At 45.9% G+C, this 26,769-nt stretch overlaps 1 protein-coding gene across 1 annotated transcript in view; it reads right to left on the bottom strand.

Annotated features, from left to right (window-relative positions):
• Positions 1-812: 812 nt before the first annotated feature.
• The window catches only part of LOC135812331 (probable serine/threonine-protein kinase roco5), a 48,210-nt gene continuing 22,253 nt past the window's right edge, over positions 813-26,769 (bottom strand). The window contains exons 12-20 of the mRNA XM_065325711.1: positions 21,391-21,477; positions 9,221-9,313; positions 7,788-7,853; positions 6,489-6,557; positions 5,537-5,697; positions 4,754-4,802; positions 4,082-4,136; positions 2,920-2,955; positions 813-2,455 (exon numbers count right to left, since the gene is read on the bottom strand). Of these exons, the coding sequence (XP_065181783.1) occupies positions 2,418-2,455; positions 2,920-2,955; positions 4,082-4,136; positions 4,754-4,802; positions 5,537-5,697; positions 6,489-6,557; positions 7,788-7,853; positions 9,221-9,313; positions 21,391-21,477 (654 nt within the window). The 3' untranslated portion in view covers positions 813-2,417. The remainder of the gene's footprint in view (positions 2,456-2,919; positions 2,956-4,081; positions 4,137-4,753; positions 4,803-5,536; positions 5,698-6,488; positions 6,558-7,787; positions 7,854-9,220; positions 9,314-21,390; positions 21,478-26,769) is intronic.

Below are 26,769 nucleotides of genomic sequence, written 5' to 3'. Positions count from 1 at the left end.
GACCAAGTACGAAGTCAATATTAGATTTATCACGACAAACAGTCCGTATTTCAAATTCCAGAACGATAACCTCATGAAGCCCGGTTTTATGATTGCACAACCGTTGCACCACCACCTACTCATGCAGTGACAATGCTGCACTAGGCACCGTTCAACTGCGCAACCCCTAAGCAGTCAAATATAAGCAGTCAATATAGCCCTAAGGAGTGAAATATGCAGGAATATTTGACTGCTTAGGTATGGCAAAAATCTATGCGAGTCAATACTAAGGGAGTGATAACAATGGGTAACAAATCTGTTGATCACCAGTTGATCAGTGGGTAACAACATCATTATCAAGATCCTGCGCGCATTGTTTCTAAGAACGCGCCGTAAGACCGCAGTCAGATTGCTGAAAAAATTATTATAATAATAAGAACTTCCCAGGCTAACCCCTTGGAAACAAAGTTCTTGGACACGCGACTACTCTACTGTATGATCTGGAAGTACTAATCTCACACAGAATGTAGACATGAAGAGATCTTAGGCGAGACCAAAAAAAATAGTGATTCCCGGGCCCTCCCGCATCAAATTGGAGCCAAGGCCAATTTTTTTTTAACAGTTCATAATACATGTACAGTACTAATCGTGTGAGTAGATCTGTGACGTGGAGTCACACAAACCCGAGCTTGTACGACTCCCTGGCCTGATGTACAGATGAGAACCATCGTTGGCCGAAATAAAGAAAAATTGAACGGGTAAACCGCGTGCCTTTTTTTGTGAAATTTGAATAAAAATTACTGGAAAATACTGTAAAAAAAAAGCTCGGCATGGCATGCGCATATGCGCATACACACAGTCATAGGAAAAATAATAATAATTCGCCCACCCGCACCAATTTCACATGGGTCCTGCCCGGGAATCTCGATTTTATTTTGGTCTCGCCTTATTAGCTGTAATGCACAAATGCAGCCAATAACATTCGTAGCAGTGGATACATGACGGGATGTGCCGCTACTCCGGCAGCAATGGTGGAATATTATGGTTATGACTTGTCAGTGGTCATACGCTAAAATAGCAAAACGTAACATTATGTCACATGGAACTCTTTAAAAAAACCCTATCCAGTATGGAGTTGTACATGTACATGACTGTAGTGATGCAGAAGAGTATGAGCACTGTCCGTAGATTGAGCACTGTCCGTAGATTCAGCACTGTCCGTAGATTGGACACTGTCCGTAGATTGGACACTGTCCGTAGATTGGACACTGTCCGTAGATTGGACACTGTCCGTAGATTGAGCACTGTCCGTAGATTGAGTCAATAATAATTATACCATTTACATGAGTTCACATCTAGGTATTAGCGAGGTTTTGCATTCCGAAATTCGGCAAAAAGATTCGGCACGCGGGAGCGAGGTCGAAAATGCACACGAAGATTCGGCGTGTTTGTTCGGAAAAAGCTCACTTTGTCGAAAATATTTTTCGGATGCATTTTCTTGTAGAAGAGCGCGCTAGCGCATGATTTATTCAAAGCGGTTTCTTATCTCGGCATCGCTTGGCAGGCGTCTTTCGCGACATAGCATCGTCAGCTACCTCTGATTGCTCCTCTCCACTGCCTGTCTACTCTCTTTCGCCTGGAGTGTCCTCACCGGTCACCGTCATCTGTGTGGCTGAAAAGACTATGGCGACACGCATGAAGTTTGACTTGGCCATGGAGTTGGTTTTTCTGAGGCGACTGAGGAGGCAGGTTTGGCCCTCGACTCTTTGGGCGATCAAAGTTCGTAGGAATCAGCAAGAAAAGGAGCACGGGACAGGACGTTGCTGCTGCTGGGGCTCACGAAATGAAAACACATCATTTTCGACTTGCAAAACAAACGTTGGTGCGAAAATTCGGCATTTTGATGTTCGACAAATGACCGAAGAACGCTGTACCGAAATTCGGAATGCAAAACCTCACTATTAAGAGTGTATGCAGATAGCCCTGCAAGCATTACCATGGCGACCTACAGGAACAGCATGTCATGAACCAATACGTGGAAAATAGTAAAAGCAAAAACTAATGCGATGTGCACACACACACACACACACACACACACACACACACACACACACACATACATACGCCGCACACACACGCACTCGTGCGGTCGCACACGCACATACACACGTGCGCACACACTAAAGTGCACTCTCTCTCTCACACACACACACACACACGCACGCGCACACACACACACACACACACACACACTCGCACGCACAAAACCACCAGCCAGTCTGTCATACATGCTCCGTTGCACTTCAGAAAGTAACGTCGGAGCTGCAGTGAACTGAACACTTGCCAGAAGCTATTATCCCCCGGATACCAAGGACATTCTATTGTCCCCCAGATGCCGAGGACATTCTCCTCTCCTGGTGGCGCTTGGCAGATATGCGTCACTGTGTCTCAAGCGTCTTCAATATTCTGTCCAATACTGAGCACACAACACAACAAGGCAATGTCAGAGGTCAGAAAATGATGAAATCCTACCGCTGGTGCCAAACATTTTTTGGGGTTTTGACAGGTACTGTACGGCCAGCCATCTGAAGTACAATATCCTCATGTGGAAGGGGTGGCTTAGCCGAAAATTTTGGAAGTTTAGAGCCCAGATGACGGTGTATTTAATTGATTCACGGGGTAATCGAGGCAAAACGTGGTACGATTAATACCATAACCACCATAGCGTTTCTGACACCCCTGCTACTTCCAGTATGTGTCTAGATGGCTCGCATCCTCCAAGGCACGGAACATGAATGTGAAGCCTCCACAAAACATCTTATACAGCAAGAACACTATCAAGGTCTTGGTCGAGAGCCTGAAATGTGTCATTCTTCGATTATATTTATCGCATTCTTGCCCTCGAGGACACTACACAGCAAGAAAAAGACGGATACTCACAGTGTGGTGCGTAGCTAACGACAATTCTCAGAGACGCTGCAGATACAGAACAAGGGCATGACATCAGGGAGAATAACACAGAGAACACTTCAGTCTTTCAGTCCTTCAGTTTATAGAACATGAGCAATTTTTAAAAGTCTTCAGCAAGATAGACCACCTGAATTACGGTTTTGTTTTAAGTCTACCGATGTGATTTGGGTTGTATAGTTTTCTTAAAGGGGAAGTTAAGCCTAAAATCAAATTTTCACCAGTTGTAGTCTTCGGGGTGCTGAGTCGAATGGTCGTGGTCCGAGGAAGCTGAGACGCTCCCTTCCTACTTTAATCCCAATCGAACTCGCGCACTTCCACCGAAACTGGGTGACTGCACCCTACTAGATGCGGATTTGTATGTTAAAAGCGCCATTTCGTTCTTAGAAAAGCACGGATGACCGCGATTGGCCCTTAAGTTCTAATCTTTTGGGCGCTGAGTTGACTGGTTTTGGTCCGAAAAAGCTGCGATGCAGCGTTCCTCCTTTATTCCCAATTGAACATGGTTGAACAAGCGGTCACGTGCTCCCGCGTGCCCAATCACCTGGTCAGCGCTAGGCGGTGTAATATGCCGGCATTTTTTTAGCATTTTCGGTACAATCCGCGAACCCAGCAATTTGGGCTCGTGATGCAGCACTTGGCCGTTGTGTATCAAAATTGAGAGAAGAAAAACTTCCCGAACAAGAACTTCACTTCCGCATTCCATGGGTTAGCTTCTTGTTGAGTAGTTTATGAATTGTTTACCATGGCAGACTCGAGCAAGTCTCTTATTGAGTGTGTTTCGGATGAACGTGATGAAGATGAAGATACTGTAGAGAGCGATTCTTGCAAGAAAGTGAGCGTTTTCCGAGCATTTTCGGCAAGGTTTGGGAGCATTTTCAGCAAAGTTTACGAGAATTTCCCAAAAGCATTTTCGGCAAAGTAGCGACAACTTTCACACCAAGGTTCAACTTGAGTTCAACTCGAGTGACAGGACTGCACCCAAAAAAGGTCAAACAGGCTGTAAGTTGTACCCTGCAGGCACGGTGACCAGGTGATTGGTGTATGCAGGAGCACGTGACCGCTTATTCAAGCATGTTCGATTGGGAATAAGGGCCGAACGCTGCCTACGGATGCCTGGTGATAGCAATCTTACACTGTGAATGCGTCATTGTGCGAACCATATCTTCATGAGACATTCCGCGAATCGCCTGGGATGTAAGACACATAAGAAAACACACAAGAAAACACACCATAAAAACACGCACCATAACACACACCATAACACACAACATAACACACAACAAAACTTTCGTCACCAGCAGTAAGAGAGGAAAACCAAGTGTGTGCAACTCGAAAAATCTCTCAGATTACGGCAAACGCTATTTAATGACAACAACATTTTGCAGTTACTTGGATAACTATTACTATCTTGGATAGCCAGAAATGAAAGATAGAAAAAACAATGTCATGTACATCGCCATGAGTAGTCAAAGCAGAACAACGGTTTGGATGGAGATGTCAGGCTTAGAACAACTGGGTGGCTATACCGATATTGAAATGAACAACCGACTATCTGCGCAGACTTGACACAATTCTCCCAAGTTCACCCACATATCATATGTTATGTCACCTGCCCTCTCATTTGCACACAAGACACAATAGACCAAGGAAACACACAGTAGCAAATTAATAGCCAGACCAAAGTAAATGAAGGTTGCATTATTCAATAAAGAAACACTCAAACGAACACAAACACACAAACAAACACACACACACACACACACACACAGGCACAGTGAGCTGTTGCAAATGAGAAAGCCCATACCTGTCCGTTGATCGAGAGAATCTGATCTCCCTTCTTCAGCTGACCTTGTCTGTGGAGGGGAAAAAACAAGTTCAGGCAGAGCAAGTTTAAAAATAGCATGAACAAAGGCAGGTTGGAGAGATGAGGATGATTGGTGTGGTTTGAAGAAGATCATAGCAGTAAAGGTGGGCAATCTCAGGATAATGGCTAACATTGCAGAAAGCCATAGCAGCAGTGACAACAGGAAAATGTAGGACACGCAGTAGAGGGAAGTCACCAGGATAGCCGTATCACATGGAAGTCTAGTTCAAAGCTATAGCACACGCATAATCAACATTCCAACAGAACAACATCGGTGATACTTGATGAATGCTCTAAGCAGCCGCAGTTACAGCAGTTTGAGCAGTGACAGCCGAAACAGCAACACCAAAACAGCAGTGACGGCAGTGACGGCAGTTAGATCAGCAGCAGCAGCAGCAGCAGCAGCAGCAGCAACAGCAACAGCAGCAACAACGGCTGCAACAGCAGCAGCAACAACAGTGACATCAGTGACGGCAGTTAGATCAGCAGCAGCAGCAACAGCAACGGCTGCACCAGCAGCAGCAACAACAGTGACATCAGCATCAACAGCAAGAACAACAGTGACACCAGGGATAGGAAGAGTAATGGAGGCCGTAATGGCAGCCAATGGGTCGGCACAATAACAACACTAGCATCACCAACTGCAGCAGTAGTGTCAGAAGCAACATTGTAATACATTGATCTGTTGACGTGGACAAGAAATCGGCCGCACACCTAGCTCACCTAGCAGCCACTCCACCAGGGAGTATTCTTGAAACATAGACTGGCATTCCCACTTTATTTCCACCCACGATGTTAAAACCATAGCCGCTGTCGCCACGTTTGATATCCACTATGCGCCTCTCTCCATAGCCTGTTGACGTGGCGTAAGCTGCCGTGGTTACCTAGTTGGGGGCACGAACAACAAGAAGACAATCACCATGGTCAACATAGTGATAAATTTCACCCCGCTGATGCGTGCTTTTCTTCCGTTTATCATCTTCTTTCCTTTTTTCTTCCTTTTTTCTTCTCTTACCATGGCTGGCTAGCACCCCCTTCCTTGCATTGGCTTCTGCCATTGGACAGTGAAATAAAAAAATAAAAAAATCATCATTATCAAAACATTCACTAGCTTGATGGAATGAAAAAGGGAAAAGTCTGAAGGGAAAATGACTGTCACCACAAGGACTAAAACCAGGGAGTTAGGGACCCTCGCTTGAGGCCAGCGTTGCTCCAAGAATTTTCAACCCGGGTCGAGTGCAACCCTGTTTGAAAGTCTGTACGGTGGAAAAAAATATCGGGTGGTGCTTACATGAAAAGGGGCTGCCCGAGTCAATTACGGAAATAAAAGTCCATATTTTCTAGAAAGGATTGGTCGCATGAATCATATTGCGGCAAACATGTATGTACAATACTGAGCAATCTAGGCAGGAAATACACACAAAAGTCCAGTAACACGCTTCCTAGTTGTATAAGAGGGTTGAAATTTGAATCGTAATGCATCATTTATATGCTCCAGTCAAAATCTGTATTCATTGCGGGTTAAAACTTGACCCGGGTGAAATTAAACCCAGGGTGCAATCTCTGATGTGCACATAAAACCAGTGTCTAAGAGCCACATGAAGCGGGAACAGGTTTGAAAATGAGGGCCGTGAAAACACCATGGCAACGACCAGTGGCATAGAAACAAACATACCATTTCTACGGTTTGGTCCGGATACGTATTCTGGTTAGCGGCCACGTGGTCATTCACCTTGCAGTAGGTCTGTACGGTGGGAATAATGCAACACATACACACACACACATACATACACACACACACACACATACACACACACACACAATACAATACAATAACACACATACACACACACACACACACACACACACATACAAACACACACACACTTATACTCTGCTCATCGCTGAAGTGATGATAGCGTGCAAGCTATGTTAGACATAGCAACGTGTGCTGTAATTACACCATTCAATAGCTTGCAAAGATGATGAATTTACCGCCACGAATTTTAGCCTGGTCTACACCACACGGCCGGTTGAAGTGGCTTTCTCTGGCCTGTGAATCCCTATTTTTCATGTTTCATTTGTTATCTCCCACCGCTTCAGGAGCTGCATCTGCGCCTTGATCTGTGAGGGTGGTGGCATCCCAGCGGAATTCGGTCACCCAGCCGAGTCTCACGCGAACCGTGATATATTATTTATATATTTTCACACACAAACACACACACACACACACACACACACACACCTTGACCTTGCCCATTGCATAGCAATGATAGCGCATTGTAGTTTCTCCAGTCCACGACAGAATGACTGATGGAGTTTCAGGTCGCCGCTTCGACGGAACATGCGGCACACACACATACACACACAGAGCCTCCTGGTAAGCCATAGGCAGTTTCTAGGCATTACAGCCGTTTTCGTACGCATTCGACCTTCATGCCAGTTCCTACAACTATAATGACCTGAAAAAGACGAAAATAAATGGTATGGACCTGCTGGGGTGGGCGTTTGCTGTGAAGTGGGCATTTGCAGCGAACTTTACGGTAAATCACTAGACCCAATGATCGCAAAAAAGAAGAGTGGAGATCTACACGCACATGCATACACACACACACACACACACACACACAACTTTGTGATAATAGAAATACTACCAAAAAGGTATTCTTTCTAGACCAAAGAGTGGTATATTTTTGATAAATAAAGATAGAAATATTTGTGATAACAGCAATACTACGCAAGATGACATAACCTCTTGTGCTGGAACTACACCATTCAACAGTTTGCAAGACTGAAGAATTGACCGCCACTATCCAGTCTATTCCGCCTCGCAGACCTATTTGAAGTGTTTTTCTTTCTGGCCAGTGACTACCTACGTTTGGGCGTTTCCTTCTTCTTGTTGAAAGACATGTTTGGCATGTCCTGCCAAACATGTCTTTCAACTCACTCTCGTTGTTAGAGCAGGGACACTAACCGGGGGAGTAACAGGATCACCCGCCAATTCTTCATGTACAGCTGCTGCATGTCTTGAAGTAGCTAGCTGCAGTTGACACACACACACACACACACACACACACACACACACACACACACACACACACACACACACATACACACACACATACACACACAAACACACACGCACACACAAACATTAACAAACATGCAAGTGCCCATTTAACCCCAGCTGCCAGCCATTCACTTTTTCTTGCCTGGCCAGGATCCTGAAAAAAATATAGGCGCTTTCGTCAGACCCATATTCTATTTTGATTTTCGTCAAGGATCTGAATCATATTCTTATCTTATCTACCATACAAGTTCAATGTGCCCTCCCGTTTATGCTGACATATTCTGTATAAATGTCATGCTACACTGCTACCCCATACCATTCTACTTCCTCCGCTAAGCAAAACTTCGTTGCGTTTTTAGTGTTCTTGTCATGATATTTCTGTCGGCATTAGACATACATGTCAGCGATCTATCCCCTACATAGGGTAGCCAAGTTGTCCTTCATTGTTCTGACAGGCTTTTGAACCTCCGAAAAGCGTGGAGTCCTTTGAAAAAATTGGCGAAGCAGGACCGTTTCTCGACAGGATGTCACCAGAACACAACCCCAGGCGCGCCCGCATGACACCAAAGTGCGAAAATGAGGAACAGTTTGAAAGACCGCGTGGCTCGAAGAAGTGTCCAGGAGCCGGCCAGCGCTCAGGCAGTGTGAGTGCTGTACTAGCACGAGTCGATGGTGTGCATCCGCACACAACCAAAATCAATGCACTTGTGTTTGCAGCGCAGGAGAAATCAAAAGTGTTCGACATTCAGGTTGTCGTTCAGTCGGCGCAAAATCCTGATCTCAACGTCGACGACTTGGCGTTCTTCCACACTGACCACAGCCTGTAGACAGACGTGTCACTCGTGGCGAAGGAAACCAGAAAGGAGCTTCTGCGGGGTGTGGAAACGTGCTGGCCCGACTACATCGCTCCATACATGTCTACATATATGAAATGCTTACTGTGCAATTAGTTATCTTTGTAGCTATATTAAAACTGCTGTCTCCGAAACGCTTGTTCATTTAAATTCTATTTATTTACTTGTATTATTTTTATTTTTTATTTTTTTCCCTCAAACCAGTTAATATTTATTTTTATTTGCCTTTTTGCCCTCAGTCCGTGGTTGGTTTCACCCTCACTTCCTTGTATTGGCTATTTTCATTATGTGCCATGAAGTGCAGACAGTAAATAAATAAAGACTGAAGAATTGACCGCCATTATCCCTCCTATTCCGCCTCGCCAAGATTTTTGAAGTGTTGTTTTTTTTCTGGCCAGGTAATACTTATATTTGGGCATTTCCTTCTTCTATAATTATAATACAATGTTTGGCAAGTCATGCCAAACATGTCTTTCAACTCACTCTCGTTGCTAGAGCAGGGGCCCTAACCGTGGGAGTAACAGGATCACCCACCCATTCTTCATGTACAGCTGCTGCATGTCTTGAAGTAGCTGGCTGCAGTTGACACACACATACTCACACACACACACACACACACATATACACACACACACACACACACACACACACACACACACACACACACACACAAACACACACATACACACACACAAACATCAACAAACATGCAAGTGCTCATTTAACCCCAGCTGCCAGTCATTAATATTATTTTTATTATTTGTTTTACATCGGATGCTCAACAGTCCAGCTGCACAAATATGAAGAGGCCGATGGGACCAAAAAATAAAAAATAAAATGGCAATAAATAAGATAAATTGTGCACTCATAACAACAGTAAAAATGAAGAAAGTCAAGTTCCATAACGTTTTCTTGTGACTGTCATCAGTGGAACGCCGTCACAATGTAATAACCAAAACACACACCTATGTTTTCTTTGAAAGGTATTCCTGACTTTTGTGTCTAGGCTAACCACATCTATGATAGTTTCAATAGTTTGTGTATATGTCAGTAATAGTAGTCCGCAATGCTGCTTTTCTAATTCTCATTATGATTAGCATGCAATGTACTACCCGAAGTGCTGAATTTACTTCTTCTGTACTCTATATTCTAATGTATCTTCTACCTCTTCTCCCTTACGAACATACTTTCTCAATTTCCATACTTACTTAGGAGACTCCCTTCGATAGGCATCTATTTGCCTCTGGAGGATCCGTGAAATAAAAATCAATCAAAAAAATACATGCAGCTAATATGGTTTCAGGTAGTTTCTTCATTTTTGCTGTTCTTATGAATGCACAATCTATCTTATTAATTTTATTGCCATTTTACGACTATTGTCTCCTCGTCGATTGTATAAAAATATACAATGTATATACATTGGTGTTAACGTTCAGAAAAAAAGGGGGGATTCATTATGTCTTGCCTGGCCAGGATCCTGAAAAAAAATAAAGGTGCTTTTGTCAGACCCATTTTCTATTATGATTTCCGTCAAGGATCTGAATCACATTCTTATCTGTAGGACTCAGTATAAAGTCCATGCACTATATGATGTCCAGCACCCTATATAGAGTCCATTGGTCCAAAATCCACTATACAGAGTCCAGGATCCACTCAGTTTTGATCAGCTTCATCCTGCCGCGCAATCCCCTTAAAGGAGTACACTTTTTCTACAAATCCCCTATTCACAATCCAGGAGTCCAGTTTATCCAGTCACGCCGTCCTGTATGTTGTGCCAAAAAGAGAACAAACACCTTTTTTTCAGTTTTGCTTGCCTCGTGGCAGCGCATTCCTTTCTTCACTTCAGCCATGGCTGCCAGTTCTGCTGTGCAGTTGCTGACAGTGATCTGTCTCGAGGTAACCAAGGAGGATAAGGAGACGTTCAAAATCAAATCTGGAAAGCGTCTTGTGGTTCTCGGAAGACGTTTCATCAGTGCGCGGGATGAAAGCAGAAATTGCAGAACGAGAAAAGTTCAGCACAGTTCAAATCTGACGAGTCAGGTACACCGACACTCTCTTTCGTTCGACGCCACAAGGATCCCCTGTTTGGCTGGCCATTGCTGCCAGTAAGACGTTTGAACGGCTTCATCAGAGCGAGGGATGAAAGCAGAAAGCGGAGAACGAGAAAGGTTCAGCACAGTTCCAATCTGACGAGTCAGATACACAGACACTCTCTTTCGTTCAACGCCACAAGGATACCCTGTTTGACTGGACAAGAGCTGCCTGTACCACTGTGTCAAAAGGCTGTCCAACTACATGGCAGGACGATGACTGAGGTAAGGAAGCTTTTACTCGTTTCGATTGGTCTGCTGTTCTGTCGTAATATGCTTGAATTTTTTCCATTTTCAAGGAGCGTATCGCGTTTGTTTGATGTTGCTTGAATGAATGCCCTAAAAGTAATCAACCACTTCGTAATAGTCCTCAAGGACTGCAAGGACTTTGCATCAATCGTATACGATCGTCTAGCTATCATCAATTATTATTTTATTTCATGAGAAATGTATTTTTATCCCTATGATAATTATGTGAACTCCACGACACTCTTCCTCTACTAGGCTCTAGTATGATTTCAAATACAATGGGATCCACAAACGCAGTGCCAGTGTACTAGTAGTAGTAGGAGGAGGATTTATTGTATGCCGATGACAAGAAAAAGCTTCTCAAGCTAATACATGTACCGGGTGCTCGTATTCCATGAAGTAACCGTTTTGATGTCACAAACATGACATTGTGTCAGTGAAACTGCCTCGTGACAACAAATCATTGCATTTCCATCTTGGGGAAGACTGACTGACGGCAACGCTGTACAGATTGTTTAAATCATCTCATTTCAATTTAGTTGCAGTGAAGTGAAACACTGTGTACACTACATGTATGGTGGTGTGTCTGTGCGTCTTGAGTGTGCACAAACGATCTTATTCCTCGTATTACTAATAGATTATTGTCCCCACCGTCACCTGCTCACAGGTCTTTGAGTGGATTGATTTTCATTGAGCATCACATTCGTTGAGAACTTGGTAACTTAGTTGTGTGCTCCCATGCATCATTACGGTAATAAGCGTATCCTTGTGCTATCTATTTGTTGCAGGTGTGCTGATCTTCAGAAGCTTGCGGAACTGAGTGCTGCTGAACATTTGCATGGCCATAAGCAATGGTGAAGCTTGCTATTGCAGTCTCAGCATGTGCTAGTATTATGCTGACTACTGAACTAAGCCTAGTTCACATTCGACGCAACGCCGACGGTACGGGACGTAAGGGCTTGTCGGGAGGGCTGGGGTGAGCTGTAAAATCCTGTACGATTCGTACGACACGACATGTAGCAGTCGTTGCGAGTCATAAGGCAAGGTCCGTAACCGGGTGACTTTTGGACCTAATTTCTCGTTTTTCGGGACTTCTTTTCAATTATTTCTCCTTGAAAGAAGCGGAATCAAGTTCACAATACCAGTTTTTCGTGAAGACCAAAAAATTAGCCCTGAAAGTTGTGGCATTCAAATAATAGCCCCAGGAAATGATAGAATAGTTCGTCTGTCACGCTTCTGAACTATCCCTAAATACAATAAGTGACACGATCTTATGTTGCTAAAATTCAACTCAAGTTGTGCTAGCCATTCTGTGAGTTATCATGGGAAGCGCAGTGTTCGAAATGCTAAAAATTTCCAAGTACGAATCGGGAGCATTCGGCGCACGATGCCGTGTAACAGGTTTAATCAAACTTGAAAAGTAAGAGGCCTGGTTGAGCGTGCCTCGACCAGTTATATGCAAAATGTGATAGTATACATGTGGCAATGGCGCCAATGAAGGTGCTAATAGACAGGCGTAAGACGCATGAGGTGCGAGGGAGTGTAAAGTTATAGAGAACAGGGGAAAACTGTTACATCATCCCCCTCCTATGGAGAGGAAGGAGCTTATAACCCAAATGCTCAAGTGGAATAGAGTACAATAAGCGCAAACACGTGCGAGACGAAAAAAGGCTTCGCACTGAAGTAACACAATAAGACGACTGAAACTCCATGCAAATAAAGTGTAATAAGCTCAACAAATGTGTAAGGTGAAACTAGAAGTTCAACTGCAAAACTCAGCGGGCAGAAGCCAAGGTTTTGTACTTCTGAAGTGGAACAATGTCATTACCAGATTCATCCAACAAATAATGTTCAGGCTCCCAAGTGGCATCAGAGTAGCCTTGCCACTTGACTAGGTACTGAAGCTGATTCTGCCGGCGGCGGTGACTGAGAATGTTCTCCACCACATAGCGGGCATGACCATCAAGGTCCGTGATAGGCGGAGGCGTAGGCTGTCTCCTATTAGGAATAGCGTTCTTCTCGTAGGCACGGAGTGCCGACACATTAAATACCGGGTGACAGCGGCTGGTATGAGGCAACTTGAGCTTGTAGGCATTCGGGCCGACCACATGGGTTATAGGAAAGGGGCCAAACCACTTGGGGCGTAATTTATGGGATGGTCGGTCCCGAGCTTCAGGAGTCAGGAGGAAATCCCGGTAGACCATTACCAAATCTCCCACCTTCAGCTTTCCCTCGACCCTTGTCCGATCTGCATAGAAGGCCTGACGAGCTTGAGCTGCCACTAGCGCATCTTGTGAGATCTTGACCGCGTCTTGTCTTGCTTGCAACCAATCAGCTGAATCTCTGCCTCCCTGAATAGGGTTGAGGAAGTCGGGTGGCGCTCTGGGATTTAGACCGTAATTTAAGAAGAACGGTGTGTTTCCTGTAGATGATTGAGTAGCGCTGTTGATAGAAAACTCACAGAGAGGTAGGAGCATATCCCAGTTATCTTGTTTATGATTTACAAAAGCCCTCAGCACATCCTCTACTATTCTGTTTACTCGTTCAGTTAGGCCATCTGTCTGAGGGTGATTGGCAGTACTAAATGCTAGTTTCGTTCCTAAGCGATCAAACAATTCCTGAAAAAATGCTGCCGTAAATCTTGGATCACGATCACATACAATACTAGAACTCAAACCATGAAGTCGAAATACATGTTGGATATACAGATCAGCACTTCCTTTAGCGTCAATAGTAGAGGAAGTAGGTGCTAAATGTACACACTTTGTCAAGCGGTCTACAAATACATATATAGCATCATGACCTGTATCGGTCCTAGGCAAACCCATGATAAAATCCATCGAGATATCCGCCCACGGCTGACTGGGCACTGGTAAATTCTGCAAGAGACCAGTTTTTAGCTGGCCGCCTTTAACTCGTTGGCAGACGTCACATGACTTGACAAACGCCTTTACATCCAGTCCCATTCTGGGCCAATAGAAATATCTAGAGAGTCTGAAATAGGTGCGATCTCGACCGGGATGCCCCGCAGTCACACAGTCATGGTATTCTTGAAGCAGGGCGAGTCGGAGTTTGCTACTCTTTGGAATGCATAACCTGTTCTGTGGTGAAGATCTGGGATAAAGATAACCGGGTGTTTCATTTAGAAGGTAACGGTCGTGCAGATTGTCATGGCTTGAATTTTTCAGTCTCCTGATAATGGGAGCAAGATCCTTGTCGCACTTGTAACCGCTTACAATTAACTGCGCTAAGTCTGGATTAATCTCTAGGGTATGCTCTATGGCATTCAACTGAATGTTAGGAGGATAGGATGACCCGCCTATTTCAGAATCACTGAACAGATCTGGACGGCGTGAAAGCGGGTCGGCAATGTTTTTCTTTCCTGGTTTGTGAAAGACCGTAAAGTCATAGTCAGCTAAAAACTCTACCCATCTTGCCTCACGCTTGGTGAGAGTCGGTTTGGTTCGTAAATAGACAACACCCATATTATCAGTCATCAGGTCAAAGTGGCGGAATAGATAGATTCTCCAGCACTTTAATGCAAATACCACAGCCAACGTTTCCCTCTCGGCCGCAGTATAGTTGCGTTCTGCAGCTGACAGTTTCCGACTACAATAGGCTACGGGATGCAAATCCATATCTTCTCCCTGCTGCAGGAGCACACCCGCCACGGCAAAGTCACTTGCGTCAGTTTCTACCATGAAGCTTTTCTCAACATCGGCCAGTTGCAACACTGGCGCCTCGAGTAATGCTGATTTTAGAGACTCGAATGCCTTCTGTCTAGCAGCGCTCCATTCAAAGCGTGAATTTTTTCCGGTGATTTCTTCTAATGGACGAGAGATGGTCGAGTGTCGGTCTATGAACCTTCGGAAATAGTTTGCAAAGCCAAGAAACTTCCTCACATCAGTTACTGACGACGGAGTTGGCCATGTTTCCACAGCACTTATCTTCTTGGGATCAGGGGAAATTGATGTGCCGTTGATTTTATGCCCCAAGAAGAGAACTTCTCTCACGCCGAATTCGCATTTAGACTGTTTGCAATACAGCTCACTATTTCTAAGTGTTTCTAGAACTGTTTGAAGATGATGCTGATGATCTTCCCAGGTCTTGCTGAAAACTAGAATGTCATCCAAGAATACTACAACGAATTTTCGGAGATGCGGTTGCAGAATAGAGTTCATGAGTGACTGAAAGGTGGCCGGGGCATTAGTCAGCCCGAATCCCATGACTCTAAATTGGAAGTGGCCGAACGGCGTGTTAATGGCCGTCTTAGAAACATCCGAGTCTTGAATTCTGATTTGATTGTAGCCTGACCGCAAGTCCAACTTGGAGAAATATGCACTGCCCTGGATCGTGTCGAATAAGTCATCAATATTAGGAAGACAAGCTTTGTTTTTGATCGTAATTCTATTCAATTCTCGCCAATCGCACACCATTCTCAGAGTACCATCCGACTTTTTCACAAAAAACACAGGTGCACCGTATGGCGACTTACTTGGCTCAATGAATCCCTTCTCAAGTAATTCTGATAGCTGTGACTGGAGCTCGTCCATCTCTGGTTTCGGCAGGCGGTAGGCGGGTCGAGACGGTGGTCTGGCTCCATCTTCTATCTGGATTTCATGGTCGACTGGTCTCTTCGGTGGAAGCTCATTCGGCAGCTCGTCTGGAAATAAATCCTGGTACCTCTTGAGCAGGTTCTGGATGTCTTGTTGCTCTGATTCCTGGAGTTGTGGCCCGGAACGATTCTCCTCGTTTGCAGCAGTGACCCATGCAAGAAACCCCTCGGCTCCACTCCTCAGGGCATGACGAGCTTGTCGGCCACTGATAAACATGCTTTCCACAGATGGCCGGTCGGCTGTCGGCGAGTTAGCTGAAGGCAATTTGGCAACAAAGGGCTCACCGTCCAACTGAACTTCGTTCGTACGGAAGTTGATGCTGGGGTTGTTCCTTGTAAGCCACGGCTTGCCAAGAATAGCGTCGTAGCGAGTCAGGGGATACACAGTAAAGTGCTGTTCCTCACTGAAGCCCCCGACTGTCACCCTTAGCGTGCGTGTGCAAATCTGCGGGACCTCGCTGGTCGAGCCGTCCGCCAATGTTACGCTCAGCACTGCTGAGCTTGCATCCGTGTCAAGATGATGCTTTCGAACAAAACTGTCTGCAATGAAGTCATGCGTCGAACCGGAATCTATCAGCATCACTGCACGGCGACCGCCGATTCTTCCCTGTATGCGCAGTAGGTCGTGTTCAGGTTCATTGCCGACGCTGACGTTGCTGACATGACACCTTTCTGCAACGGGACAATTTCCTACAGCTATGGGTGTCTCCGGCTCCGTAGGTTCCTGGAGAGCAACGTCTTCAACCTCCAGAGCTCCGAACCGGTTAGCGACTGGTATCGGCGTGGGCGCTTGGGTCGTCGCCAGTAAGCGCACCCCCTTTCTTACTGGCGACCAGCGTTTGGGTAGCGCTGTCCACCCTCAGTACAGTCTTTAGCGAGGTGGCCTGGCTTCCTGCAAGCAAAGCAGTGTCCCATTGCTCGCAGTTGGACACGCTCTTGGTCCGTCAGCTTGCGGAGGCCCTGACCACGGAAGCTGGGCACGGAACGCGACTCTCTACTGGCTGGTGGCCCCGACGCCGGTGGCCCTGACGACTGCTCCACGGTGTTTGCTGCCATGACAGCTTGCTCCAGGGTACGTGGATGCTCACGCATGACCTGTCGCTGGATGTGCGGCACTAGACCCCTGACGAACAGCAGCGCTCTGGTGTGGTGGTCGATTTCCGGCACTTGCAGGCTGAGGCGAGTGAAAGCAGCAATGTATGCGTCCAGCGACCCGCGCTGCGCTGCGGAAATTAGTCCCATACGCGATGTTTCCTCGTTGTGCCGTGGTCCGTACACATCGCCAAGTGCCGCTTTCAGAGCAGGCCAGTCGGAAAACACTTGGTTAGCTTCCAATGCCGCTATCAACCAAAGACGAGCGTTTCCAGTCAAAAATCCTGCCGCGTAGTCGACCCTCTGTGCCGCATTTGGGAGTGCCAACGACCGTAGGGCCATGTCCATTGCAAACGTCCATTCTTTGAATGTAGCGGAATCTCCTCCAAACACAGGCGGCTCTTTCGTAAGGCGGTGTGTTGGCTCCCACGGTTCCGAGTTCGGATGTATCGTTCGGTTTCCTTGGCTAACACGCTGAGCGGTCTTGATATCGTTTATCAGCCGAACGACGAGTACGAGGAGCGTAAGCAGAGCGACCAGAACACCTGCCAAAAGCAGAGTAGTAACCATCCTCTGCTACCAGTGTAACAGGTTTAATCAAACTTGAAAAGTAAGAGGCCTGGTTGAGCGTGCCTCGACCAGTTATATGCAAAATGTGATAGTATACATGTGGCAATGGCGCCAATGAAGGTGCTAATAGACAGGCGTAAGACGCATGAGGTGCGAGGGAGTGTAAAGTTATAGAGAACAGGGGAAAACTGTTACATGCCGTCTCCTGTTCACACTCGAATTGCAGCTGTTTTGTACGCTTGCGTCCCCGTCTACGCCCATCTACGGTATGAAGGGTTGGATCGATCCAACTCTTCCCGTCGCTTCCCGATCTGTACGGTAGTACGATTGCGTTCCCGTTCCTGGTGTTCACATTGCACGCCGTCAGACCGTCCCGTCGATCCTTACGTCGCGTCCTGTCGCGCCCCGTCGAATGTGAACTAGGCTTCACACTACTACATGTACATGTATGTAAACGTGCGTGCATCCGCCCACGTATGCATTCGTTTCGTATAATTATTTGTTATCCCTCTTGACTTTACGTGTAAATGGGTGGACGTTTGCATCGCTGTTGGAGTTGCGTGTGTATTGTGTCTCTACTCTTTTCTTGGTGTTTTCTTGGCGTTGTATACGTTTCTGTGTGTGTGTGTGTGTGTGTGTGTGTGTGTGTATGTGTGTGTGTGTGTGTGTGTGTGTGTGTGTGTGTGTGTGTGTGTGTGTGTGTGTGTGTGTGTGTGTGTGTGTGTGTGTGTGTGTGTGTGTGTGTGTGTGTGTGTGTGTGTGTGTGTGTGTGTGTGTGTGTGTGTGTGTGTGTGTGTGTGTGTGTGTGTGTGTGTGTGTGTGTGTGTGTGTGTGTGTGTGTGTGTGTGTGTGTGTGTGTGTGTGTGTGTGTGTGTGTGTGTGTGTGTGTGTGTGTGTGTGTGTGTGTGTGTGTGTGTGTGTGTGTGTGTGTGTGTGTGTGTGTGTGTGTGTGTGTGTGTGTGTGTGTGTGTGTGTGTGTGTGTGTGTGTGTGTGTGTGTGTGTGTGTGTGTGTGTGTGTGTGTGTGTGTGTGTGTGTGTGTGTGTGTGTGTGTGTGTGTGTGTGTGTGTGTGTGTGTGTGTGTGTGTGTGTGTGTGTGTGTGTGTGTGTGTGTGTGTGTGTGTGTGTGTGTGTGTGTGTGTGTGTGTGTGTGTGTGTGTGTGTGTGTGTGTGTGTGTGTGTGTGTGTGTGTGTGTGTGTGTGTGTGTGTGTGTGTGTGTGTGTGTGTGTGTGTGTGTGTGTGTGTGTGTGTGTGTGTGTGTGTGTGTGTGTGTGTGTGTGTGTGTGTGTGTGTGTGTGTGTGTGTGTGTGTGTGTGTGTGTGTGTGTGTGTGTGTGTGTGTGTGTGTGTGTGTGTGTGTGTGTGTGTGTGTGTGTGTGTGTGTGTGTGTGTGTGTGTGTGTGTGTGTGTGTGTGTGTGTGTGTGTGTGTGTGTGTGTGTGTGTGTGTGTGTGTGTGTGTGTGTGTGTGTGTGTGTGTGTGTGTGTGTGTGTGTGTGTGTGTGTGTGTGTGTGTGTGTGTGTGTGTGTGTGTGTGTGTGTGTGTGTGTGTGTGTGTGTGTGTGTGTGTGTGTGTGTGTGTGTGTGTGTGTGTGTGTGTGTGTGTGTGTGTGTGTGTGTGTGTGTGTGTGTGTGTGTGTGTGTGTGTGTGTGTGTGTGTGTGTGTGTGTGTGTGTGTGTGTGTGTGTGTGTGTGTGTGTGTGTGTGTGTGTGTGTGTGTGTGTGTGTGTGTGTGTGTGTGTGTGTGTGTGTGTGTGTGTGTGTGTGTGTGTGTGTGTGTGTGTGTGTGTGCGTGCGTGCACACAATAATTTGAAAACAAATAATTAATCCTTGGCTCTCCTTTATTCTCTTTCGATTCTTGTTTTTTTTTCTAGGTATTTTCTTGGCGTTGTGTGGGTGTGTGCATGTGTGTGTGTGCGTGCACAAAAATTTGGCAACACTACATGATTGAGATTATTGTAATTTGCAGCGTCTGCGAAGAGACCACTTGATTTGAGGATGGTGTTTGTAGGGTTTTTCATGTAATGAAGTGGCTGCAGTGGCGCCTCAATACTTATTTTTTATCTTGAGAAGTGAATGATGTAAAGGATTAAGGGGAGAGGCCGTTTTCTGGTTAATATTCACTGCTTACAGCAGATCCTATGTCTAATTTCGAACTCTGGATAGGGGATGCCTAATTGGCTGGACTTTATACAGGAAGCGTTGTCCACATAAAGACTCTTTATAGTTGATTTCAAAGTTTGGACTCCTTACAGTTGATTTTGGACCAATGGACACTATATAGGGTTGAAGCCAATTGGCTGGACTCTATACAGGGAGTGATGTCCATCTATACTTTGAGCTCACAGTTGATTTCAAGTTTGGACTCTGTCATACTGGCCAACCCTCCCGGTTTTCCCGGGAAAATCCCGGGAAATCAACACTACTCCCGGGGTCCCGGGGATTTCAAGCAAACTCCCGGAAAAGTCACAGTTTCGTCTGATACAGGATTTTCCTGAAAACTCCATGGATTCGCCTCGAATGTCCCGGTTTTTTCAAAAAATATGTACGGTGCGCACTCGCACTTCGAACTGTGCACGGCACTTTCAAGACCTGACAACAACTGGCACAAAATCTGCACTGACAGGCGCTATGCAGGCGCCGACTGATCGAACTGCGATGCAGGATCGAACTGTGCCGTAAGCAGATCTGCAGAGTTGAACTTTTTTGGCAGGAAAAGCCCTTTTTCACTTGTTTTTGTGCCATCCAGGGATTTTGAGAAAAATCCAGGGATCCTGCATGTCTTGTCAAGGGATTGAGATTCTGGTGGTTGGTCAGTATGCTCTGTACAGTGGATTTTGGACCAATGGACTCTATATAGGGGTTGGACATCATATAGGGGCTGGACGCTCTACTGAGTCCAACATATATACCATACAAGTTCAATGTGCCCTCCCGTTTATGCTGACATATTCTGTATAAATGTCATGCTACACTGCTACCCCATACCATTCTACTTCGAAGTAACTACTATCACGACTGCCTAACAGCACTAAAGGATACGCTTAGATTTCATTGCATGATCGTTAGAGTCCGCATGCTGTTCAAGTGATTGGAAACATTCTGCAACCAGTTTCTGATTGCAGTAAACGGAATGACGGGTTCACAAAATTGTTTCAGGGTAAATAGCAATTTTGTGGTTCGGAAATCCAGCATTTCTTTCCCCAAATATTGCTGTACATCAAAAAGGATTATCAGCCTGGCTGAAGTTTGAGACTATAACCATTCACATTGCTTTCTGATCATGAGAAAGAACTTTCCTTCCCGGCAACACTTTCGAAAGAGTCGATGAGGAGACAAAAGTATTTTTTTATCATGCATTTATTCGTGCCGCAAAGTCCACTGCAAACGCCCACCCCATTTTTGCAAGATCTGCTGGCCAGTACACACTGACCCCATGCACTGTCACCCCTACAGTACGAAAGTGCATCTCACACCGTAGCGCGAAGGGCGTTTTGCTATGGTAAACTATGTCCACTTTCTTGGTTTCAAAATCTCATTGTGCACTAGCTACCAGCTAGCTAGTTACAATTTTATGATGTTGGTTGTTTTATTTCGTAAATTCAAATGGGAGTTTCTTCCTAATAACAAAGTAGCGAACCAAATACACTTCTGACGGTGTTTCAAGCCATTTCCAAATCACGAAGCGCGCAAAGGCAAGGGTTTTTCTCGACCACTTCAGAGTTTTCAACAACTTTTCAGCGAATTTGTAGGTGTAGCTTCTGTGACATCCTCCCTGTAAAGTGTTCGACTTACAACTGCAATGCTGCGAAGGGTCAAGTCGTTGAATGACGTTTCGTCAGAACAATCACCGTTCCGTTCTAAAAGCGCGACATCGTGGCACTCCAGAAAAGTCATGATCCACTATCCACTCTATTCCGCCTCGCACAGCTGTTTGAAGTGTTATTTTTCTGGCCAGTGACTACCTACATTTAGGCTTTTTCTTCTTCTGTATGATACAATGTTTGGCATATCATGCCAAACATGTCTTTCAACTCACTCTCATTGTTGGAGCAGGGACAGTAACCGGGTGAGTAACAGGAAACCTCCATCCGTCTCGTACATCTACATGTCTTGAAGTAGCTGGCTGCAGTTGACACACACACCACACAAACACACATACACACACACACGCACACACACACACACACACACACACACACACACACACACACACACACACACACACACACACGTCAACAATCATTTATTGCGAATCACTAGACTCAATGATCGTAACAAAGAAGAATGGAGATCAACACGAAAACCTGGAAGTCTGATTGATGATGACGAGGATGTGCTGAGGAGGGAACAACTGGCGGCAGCTGCCTTTCGGGGCCTGTGGAACCTCCGGAAACGGAGGCCAGCAGGTCAGCGAAAACCTTCGCCTTCGGCTATACCAAGCCTTCATCATCCCTGTACTGCTGTACAACTCTGGTACGTGGGTGGTTACCAAGACAGCTCAGGAGCGACTGGATTCTTTCCATCGGCGTCAACTGAGGTCGCTTATAGGCATCAGGTGGCCTCAGACAATATCGAACAACATGTGGTATCATCAAGTGATGATTAGTTATATCAAAAAGAATAATGCAATGAAGAACTGAGAGGACGACTCGTCAGGAAGCTGCCAAGGAAAGAGTGAACAGCAACAAGAGACATGCACTGTCGATTATGGGCACGGAGTACACACATGCATGCATAGTATGAGTAGTATGCTGTAAGATCGTACGCACGTCTAGGCACCGGGCAAATATGCTCGAAAAATCACCCATCATGCTTTCTCGCAATTCTTTCAAACAAGGCGATAATGCCTGAAACCATGCCGATAATTCCAAGAAACTCTCACAAATATTTGCTTGAAATCCAGGTCTTTTTTCGCATCCAACACAAAAAGATGCATTCTCAAACAGAAAGGAAACAAAAAATATCAAAAACTGAGAGTATACTACTACATAGTTGACCGTGTGTGGCCGCCATAGTCGTCAACAAACAAGAACTCTGTAGCTACACTACTGTTGTGTATCGTGTCGGAGAAAGGTCTTCTGGGGTGTCGTCGAGATCTCGCTGCGACCGTGACTCCTGCTTGTCTCCCTGGCTAGGTGCTGCTTGCTTTGCTTTTTTGCGTAGTGTTTTTGATTATTGTTTACTATTGCGTATTGTTAGTGTTCGTTGTGATTTGGTACAGTACTTGTTACGAGATACGACACATTGTGTAGTGTGTGTTTGCAGCACGAAGAAGACTGCACACCAGAACGGTTAGCTCAGGAGCTTGGGCTTACCTTGTGCAATCACAGTTCATCAGCTTGGACATTGCGCTTGGTCCCATGCGAATAACCGACTAGAATAGTAATTATTTCTTCGTTGCATTTTTGAATTGTGTTCTTACTAGCTCGTGGATTTATTTAGTTGATGTGTTGATTTGTGTTTGATTACTTATTTATTTGATGCGCGATTTATGTGCGCTGATTGCGTGATGGCATGCAATTATGATCATGCTTGCGCCAGCTAGCTAGATGCCTGCGCCGCGCACTGATGTTGAATGAGTTAGCATGCGCCCCGCGCTGTTCATGCATATATGGTACATGGTGTGTAATGTTTGCCGCACACGCGTATACGTGCCGCGCCTCGTACTGCTCATGTGCCTCGCGCCGTACTATTGCTGTCGCTTTGCCGCCAAATTTAGCTTCCGCTTTCCGAGCGCTGTACGCTCTTCTGTACGCTCATGCCAAAGTTGGACGCACGTTGTGGCTGGCCAGCGCTTTACCCCTCATGCGTTGTTCTTTTCCTTGATGCTGTGGTTTGTTTTCTTTAGTGTTCTAGAGTTCTCTTTCCGATGTAGTTCGTATTTTTCCAGTCTCTTCTTCTCAATGTATTCTACTGTTCATTCATTATAGTCCGTAAAGAATTACGTGACCTTTTGTCTTGTGGCGTCTGTGGGATCCTGAAACTTTTGAGGTGTTAGTAGTGAACACAACAACTACACTGTACTAGCTGCCGGCTGGCTTCACTTTTCCCCATATTTTTGAAAAATAATTTCTCATTTCCGCCGATTATGCCCGCGAAATCACCGATTATGCTCGTGTGATTTTTGCACCCTAAAATGCTCGATTTAGTGCCGGCATATTTGCCGAGTCCCTACGCACGTCCATGAAAGGATATGCAGTACCATAATAAGAAACATGAGAGTGCAAACATGTACGATATACGCAGGTATACCACACGCCCGAGATAAACAAGCAGAAAATCAGAGCGGTTTATCTCACATAAACGAGAAGGAAAACAGATGCAAACCATGAAATTCAACAGTAGACCATACACTGGAACAATTCAAAGAGTTCACTATCCTCCCTGAAACGCTTGTTGTCAACTGTGGCAAAGCAAATCCGTACAGGGAAAGAGGTCAGAACAACTGACTGTAATCCACTTTGTAAACCCACAGTTTGCAGTTTGCCTGTTCTTACTCCAAGTCAGACTGTCAAGAGCCAACGGCATTGCAAGGATACAGTACAAGTTGGCGTGAACGATATTCAATACATTACAAGTCAGAGTGTTTGTATGTGGAAACCTTATATAATAGCAGTTTGGTCTATATTTTAATCATTCAACATCTACCTTCACTGATGAGCTATGTATTAGCGAAATAGCTGTCTGAAGGAGTTTATCAATATCGTCTACGGAAGTGTCCTCGCAATGGTGATGGTTGTGTGCAGGAGGGTCTAGTCGGCTAAAGAGCGCAGTGTAATGGTGGAGGTGACTCAACATTTTCTTCAATGGCCGAGAGCTCTGTCGCACCCTGTAATAATAATTATGATACGTGCGCCGTTAGCGTCAGAGCAAGAAGAGGGACAAGACGAGTCACGGGACAATCCGGAGGACGCAATACCATACGACCAACTGTTTGTTTCTACCAGCGTTATTGTACTGTTAGGTACCTCCTCCCGTACCTTTTCTAGCTGGCCTGCATGCACTTACGTACTCACCTTTTGTCTCCTTTTGTTCCGCTGGCCTGGGTAGCTACTTGCGCGCCCATATTTGCCATAGCTACCCAGGCCCTTTATCTTGCCGTTCAGACTTGATCTCTCTCTCTCTTTTCTCACTCGTCAATAATCACCATGTAGTCGTTTCGTTCGTCTTGGTCTCTTGTCTCGTCGTCTATAATAAATGTCGTTCCCACTAACTTGTTCCCGTTGTCAGTCGTCCTGTTTCGAACTCAACATTGGCGCCCGATTATTGATCGACCCACGACCCTGAGATCATCCCATGCCCAGCCGTCCTCAACCACCATTCGTCTCGTCTATGTCAACCTCGTCTCGTCCATGTCAGTCTCGTCTCTCCTACGCCAACCTCGTCTCGTCTCTATCAACCTCGTCTCTCCTACGCCAACCTTACCTCGTCTATTCTCGTTCAAGCCATGCAGGTCAGCTACCTTTCTCTCTTTCTTTTTTTTGTATGCTTCTTCGTCAAATTTATTTTCGTGAATTTTTTGTAGTGTGTGCACGCGCGTGTGTTCGTAAAACATTACCAAGTTAGGGGTCCGATCATGGTGAGCCACGCTCTAGTTTTTGGATGTTTAGCAAAAGCGTAACTAGGCTGTATTAGCCGTGCAAAATACTAGTAATTCACGTTCCTCGTCAAACTCCAATAGTTATTACACACTATAAGTAGTACAGGAATGATCTGTAGTGCATTTTTAGTAAACACTTTCGTGAGATCCATGCACGCGTGCAGTATGTGTGTGTGTGTTTTCTCCTCCAGTTCATTTTTTTAAATCTTTCTCTCTCTTTTTTTTCTCTCCGCGAGGACGCGGGATTTTTTTCATGGAGGGGTTGTATGTTAGGTACCTCCTCCCGTACCTTTTCTAGCTGGCCTGCATGCACTTACGTACTCACCTTTTGTCTCCTTTTGTTCCGTTGGCCTGGGTAGCTACTTGCGCGCCCATATTTGCCATAGCTACCCAGGCCCTTTATCTTGCCGTTCAGACTTGATCTCTCTCTCTCTTTTCTCACTTGTCAATAATCACCATGTAGTCGTTTCGTTCGTCTTGGTCTCTTGTCTCGTCGTCTATAATAAATGTCGTTCCCACTAACTTGTTCCCGTTGTCAGTCATCCTGTTTCGAACTCAACAGTACCGTCGACACAGCTCTGACGACGATATACTGGGTGAATGCCGTGGGGCATCCCAGCGTGTCAGCGGCAGTGGGTGATGGGCAGATAACAAGGTAACTTGCGGACAACACCGGTGGCATGAAGCCTAGTGACTGCCAAGCGTCTTGGCGTGACGGGCGAGCAGTACAGTGTCATGCCCCAGGGGCTGCTGTGGCTGTAGACGTCGGCGAGTCGTGGGGTGCGTTTGCCGGCCTTCATGGCGCTCGGACAAGTGCGATACACAGACTCTCACTAGCTACGCAGTACACTGATTCTGGCACGTTATTTCTGCATTGATAGTCATAGTGATTAATTTTCCGCGCCGAATTTCTGACGCTGCATGCATGTCCCATGCGCGTAAACAATATTTCACACTTTCCCTTTCCCGCGTTATCACCTCAGCTATGCCAGTTTCGTATGTGGAAACCTTATATAATAGCAGTTTGGTCTATATTTTAATCATTCACAGAGGCAATATGCTTTGGTTCTGCAAGAGTGCTCAATGCCTGATTCAGGCAGAGCGGCGTACACAAAGGCACACAATGAAAACCTTGGCAAATTTATTCCGTTGTGACTCCGAGTTTCATGGCTGAACCAATCATCAGACAACGATAATGGAATAGGAGGCAGCGCTGGTATATCTAAGTGGAGAGAGGTGTGATAATACGATAGCGAGAGGAGTAATCGCGTGAATGTATACAGGGACGGGCTATTTCAGAGGCAGAGGCGTCAGAGGCGTCGTGCCCCCTCAACGGTGACTGCCAGTCTTCCGACGTCGTGTACGAGGCACATGTAGCATCCAACGAAGTCAAGACCTACGTAGGCATGACTGCTACCACATTCAAGCAGCGCTACAACAAACACACTTCGGACTTCCGCCATGAAAAGTACGCCGCATCAACTAAGTTGTCCAAGCACATCTGGGATCTGAAAAACGAGAACCGCGGATTCGACATCAGATGGGAGATCAAGGATAGAGCACCTTCGTACAGTAACATCAGCAAGAAGTGTGGCCTATGCTTAACCGAAAAGTTCCACATCCTGAAAGCTTCAAAAGCTACCTCCCTAAACAAGAGAAGTGAGCTGGTATCTAAATGCCCTCACCAGCGCAAGTTTCTGCTGGCCACCCCTATTACATAGACAGCTATGACCGCTGCGGGGTTTTTGACGCGTGATTGCAGGAGTTTGTGTGCGCTTAGATTTGTCATATGAACGCAGATGCCTGTGTATACGT

Source organism: Sycon ciliatum, chromosome 3 (assembly GCF_964019385.1).
Source record: "Sycon ciliatum chromosome 3, ocSycCili1.1, whole genome shotgun sequence".
Classification (NCBI taxonomy): Eukaryota; Metazoa; Porifera; class Calcarea; order Leucosolenida; family Sycettidae; genus Sycon; species Sycon ciliatum.
The sequence above is the reverse complement of the archived record's forward strand: the minus strand, read 5'-3'. Positions and strand labels throughout refer to the sequence as shown.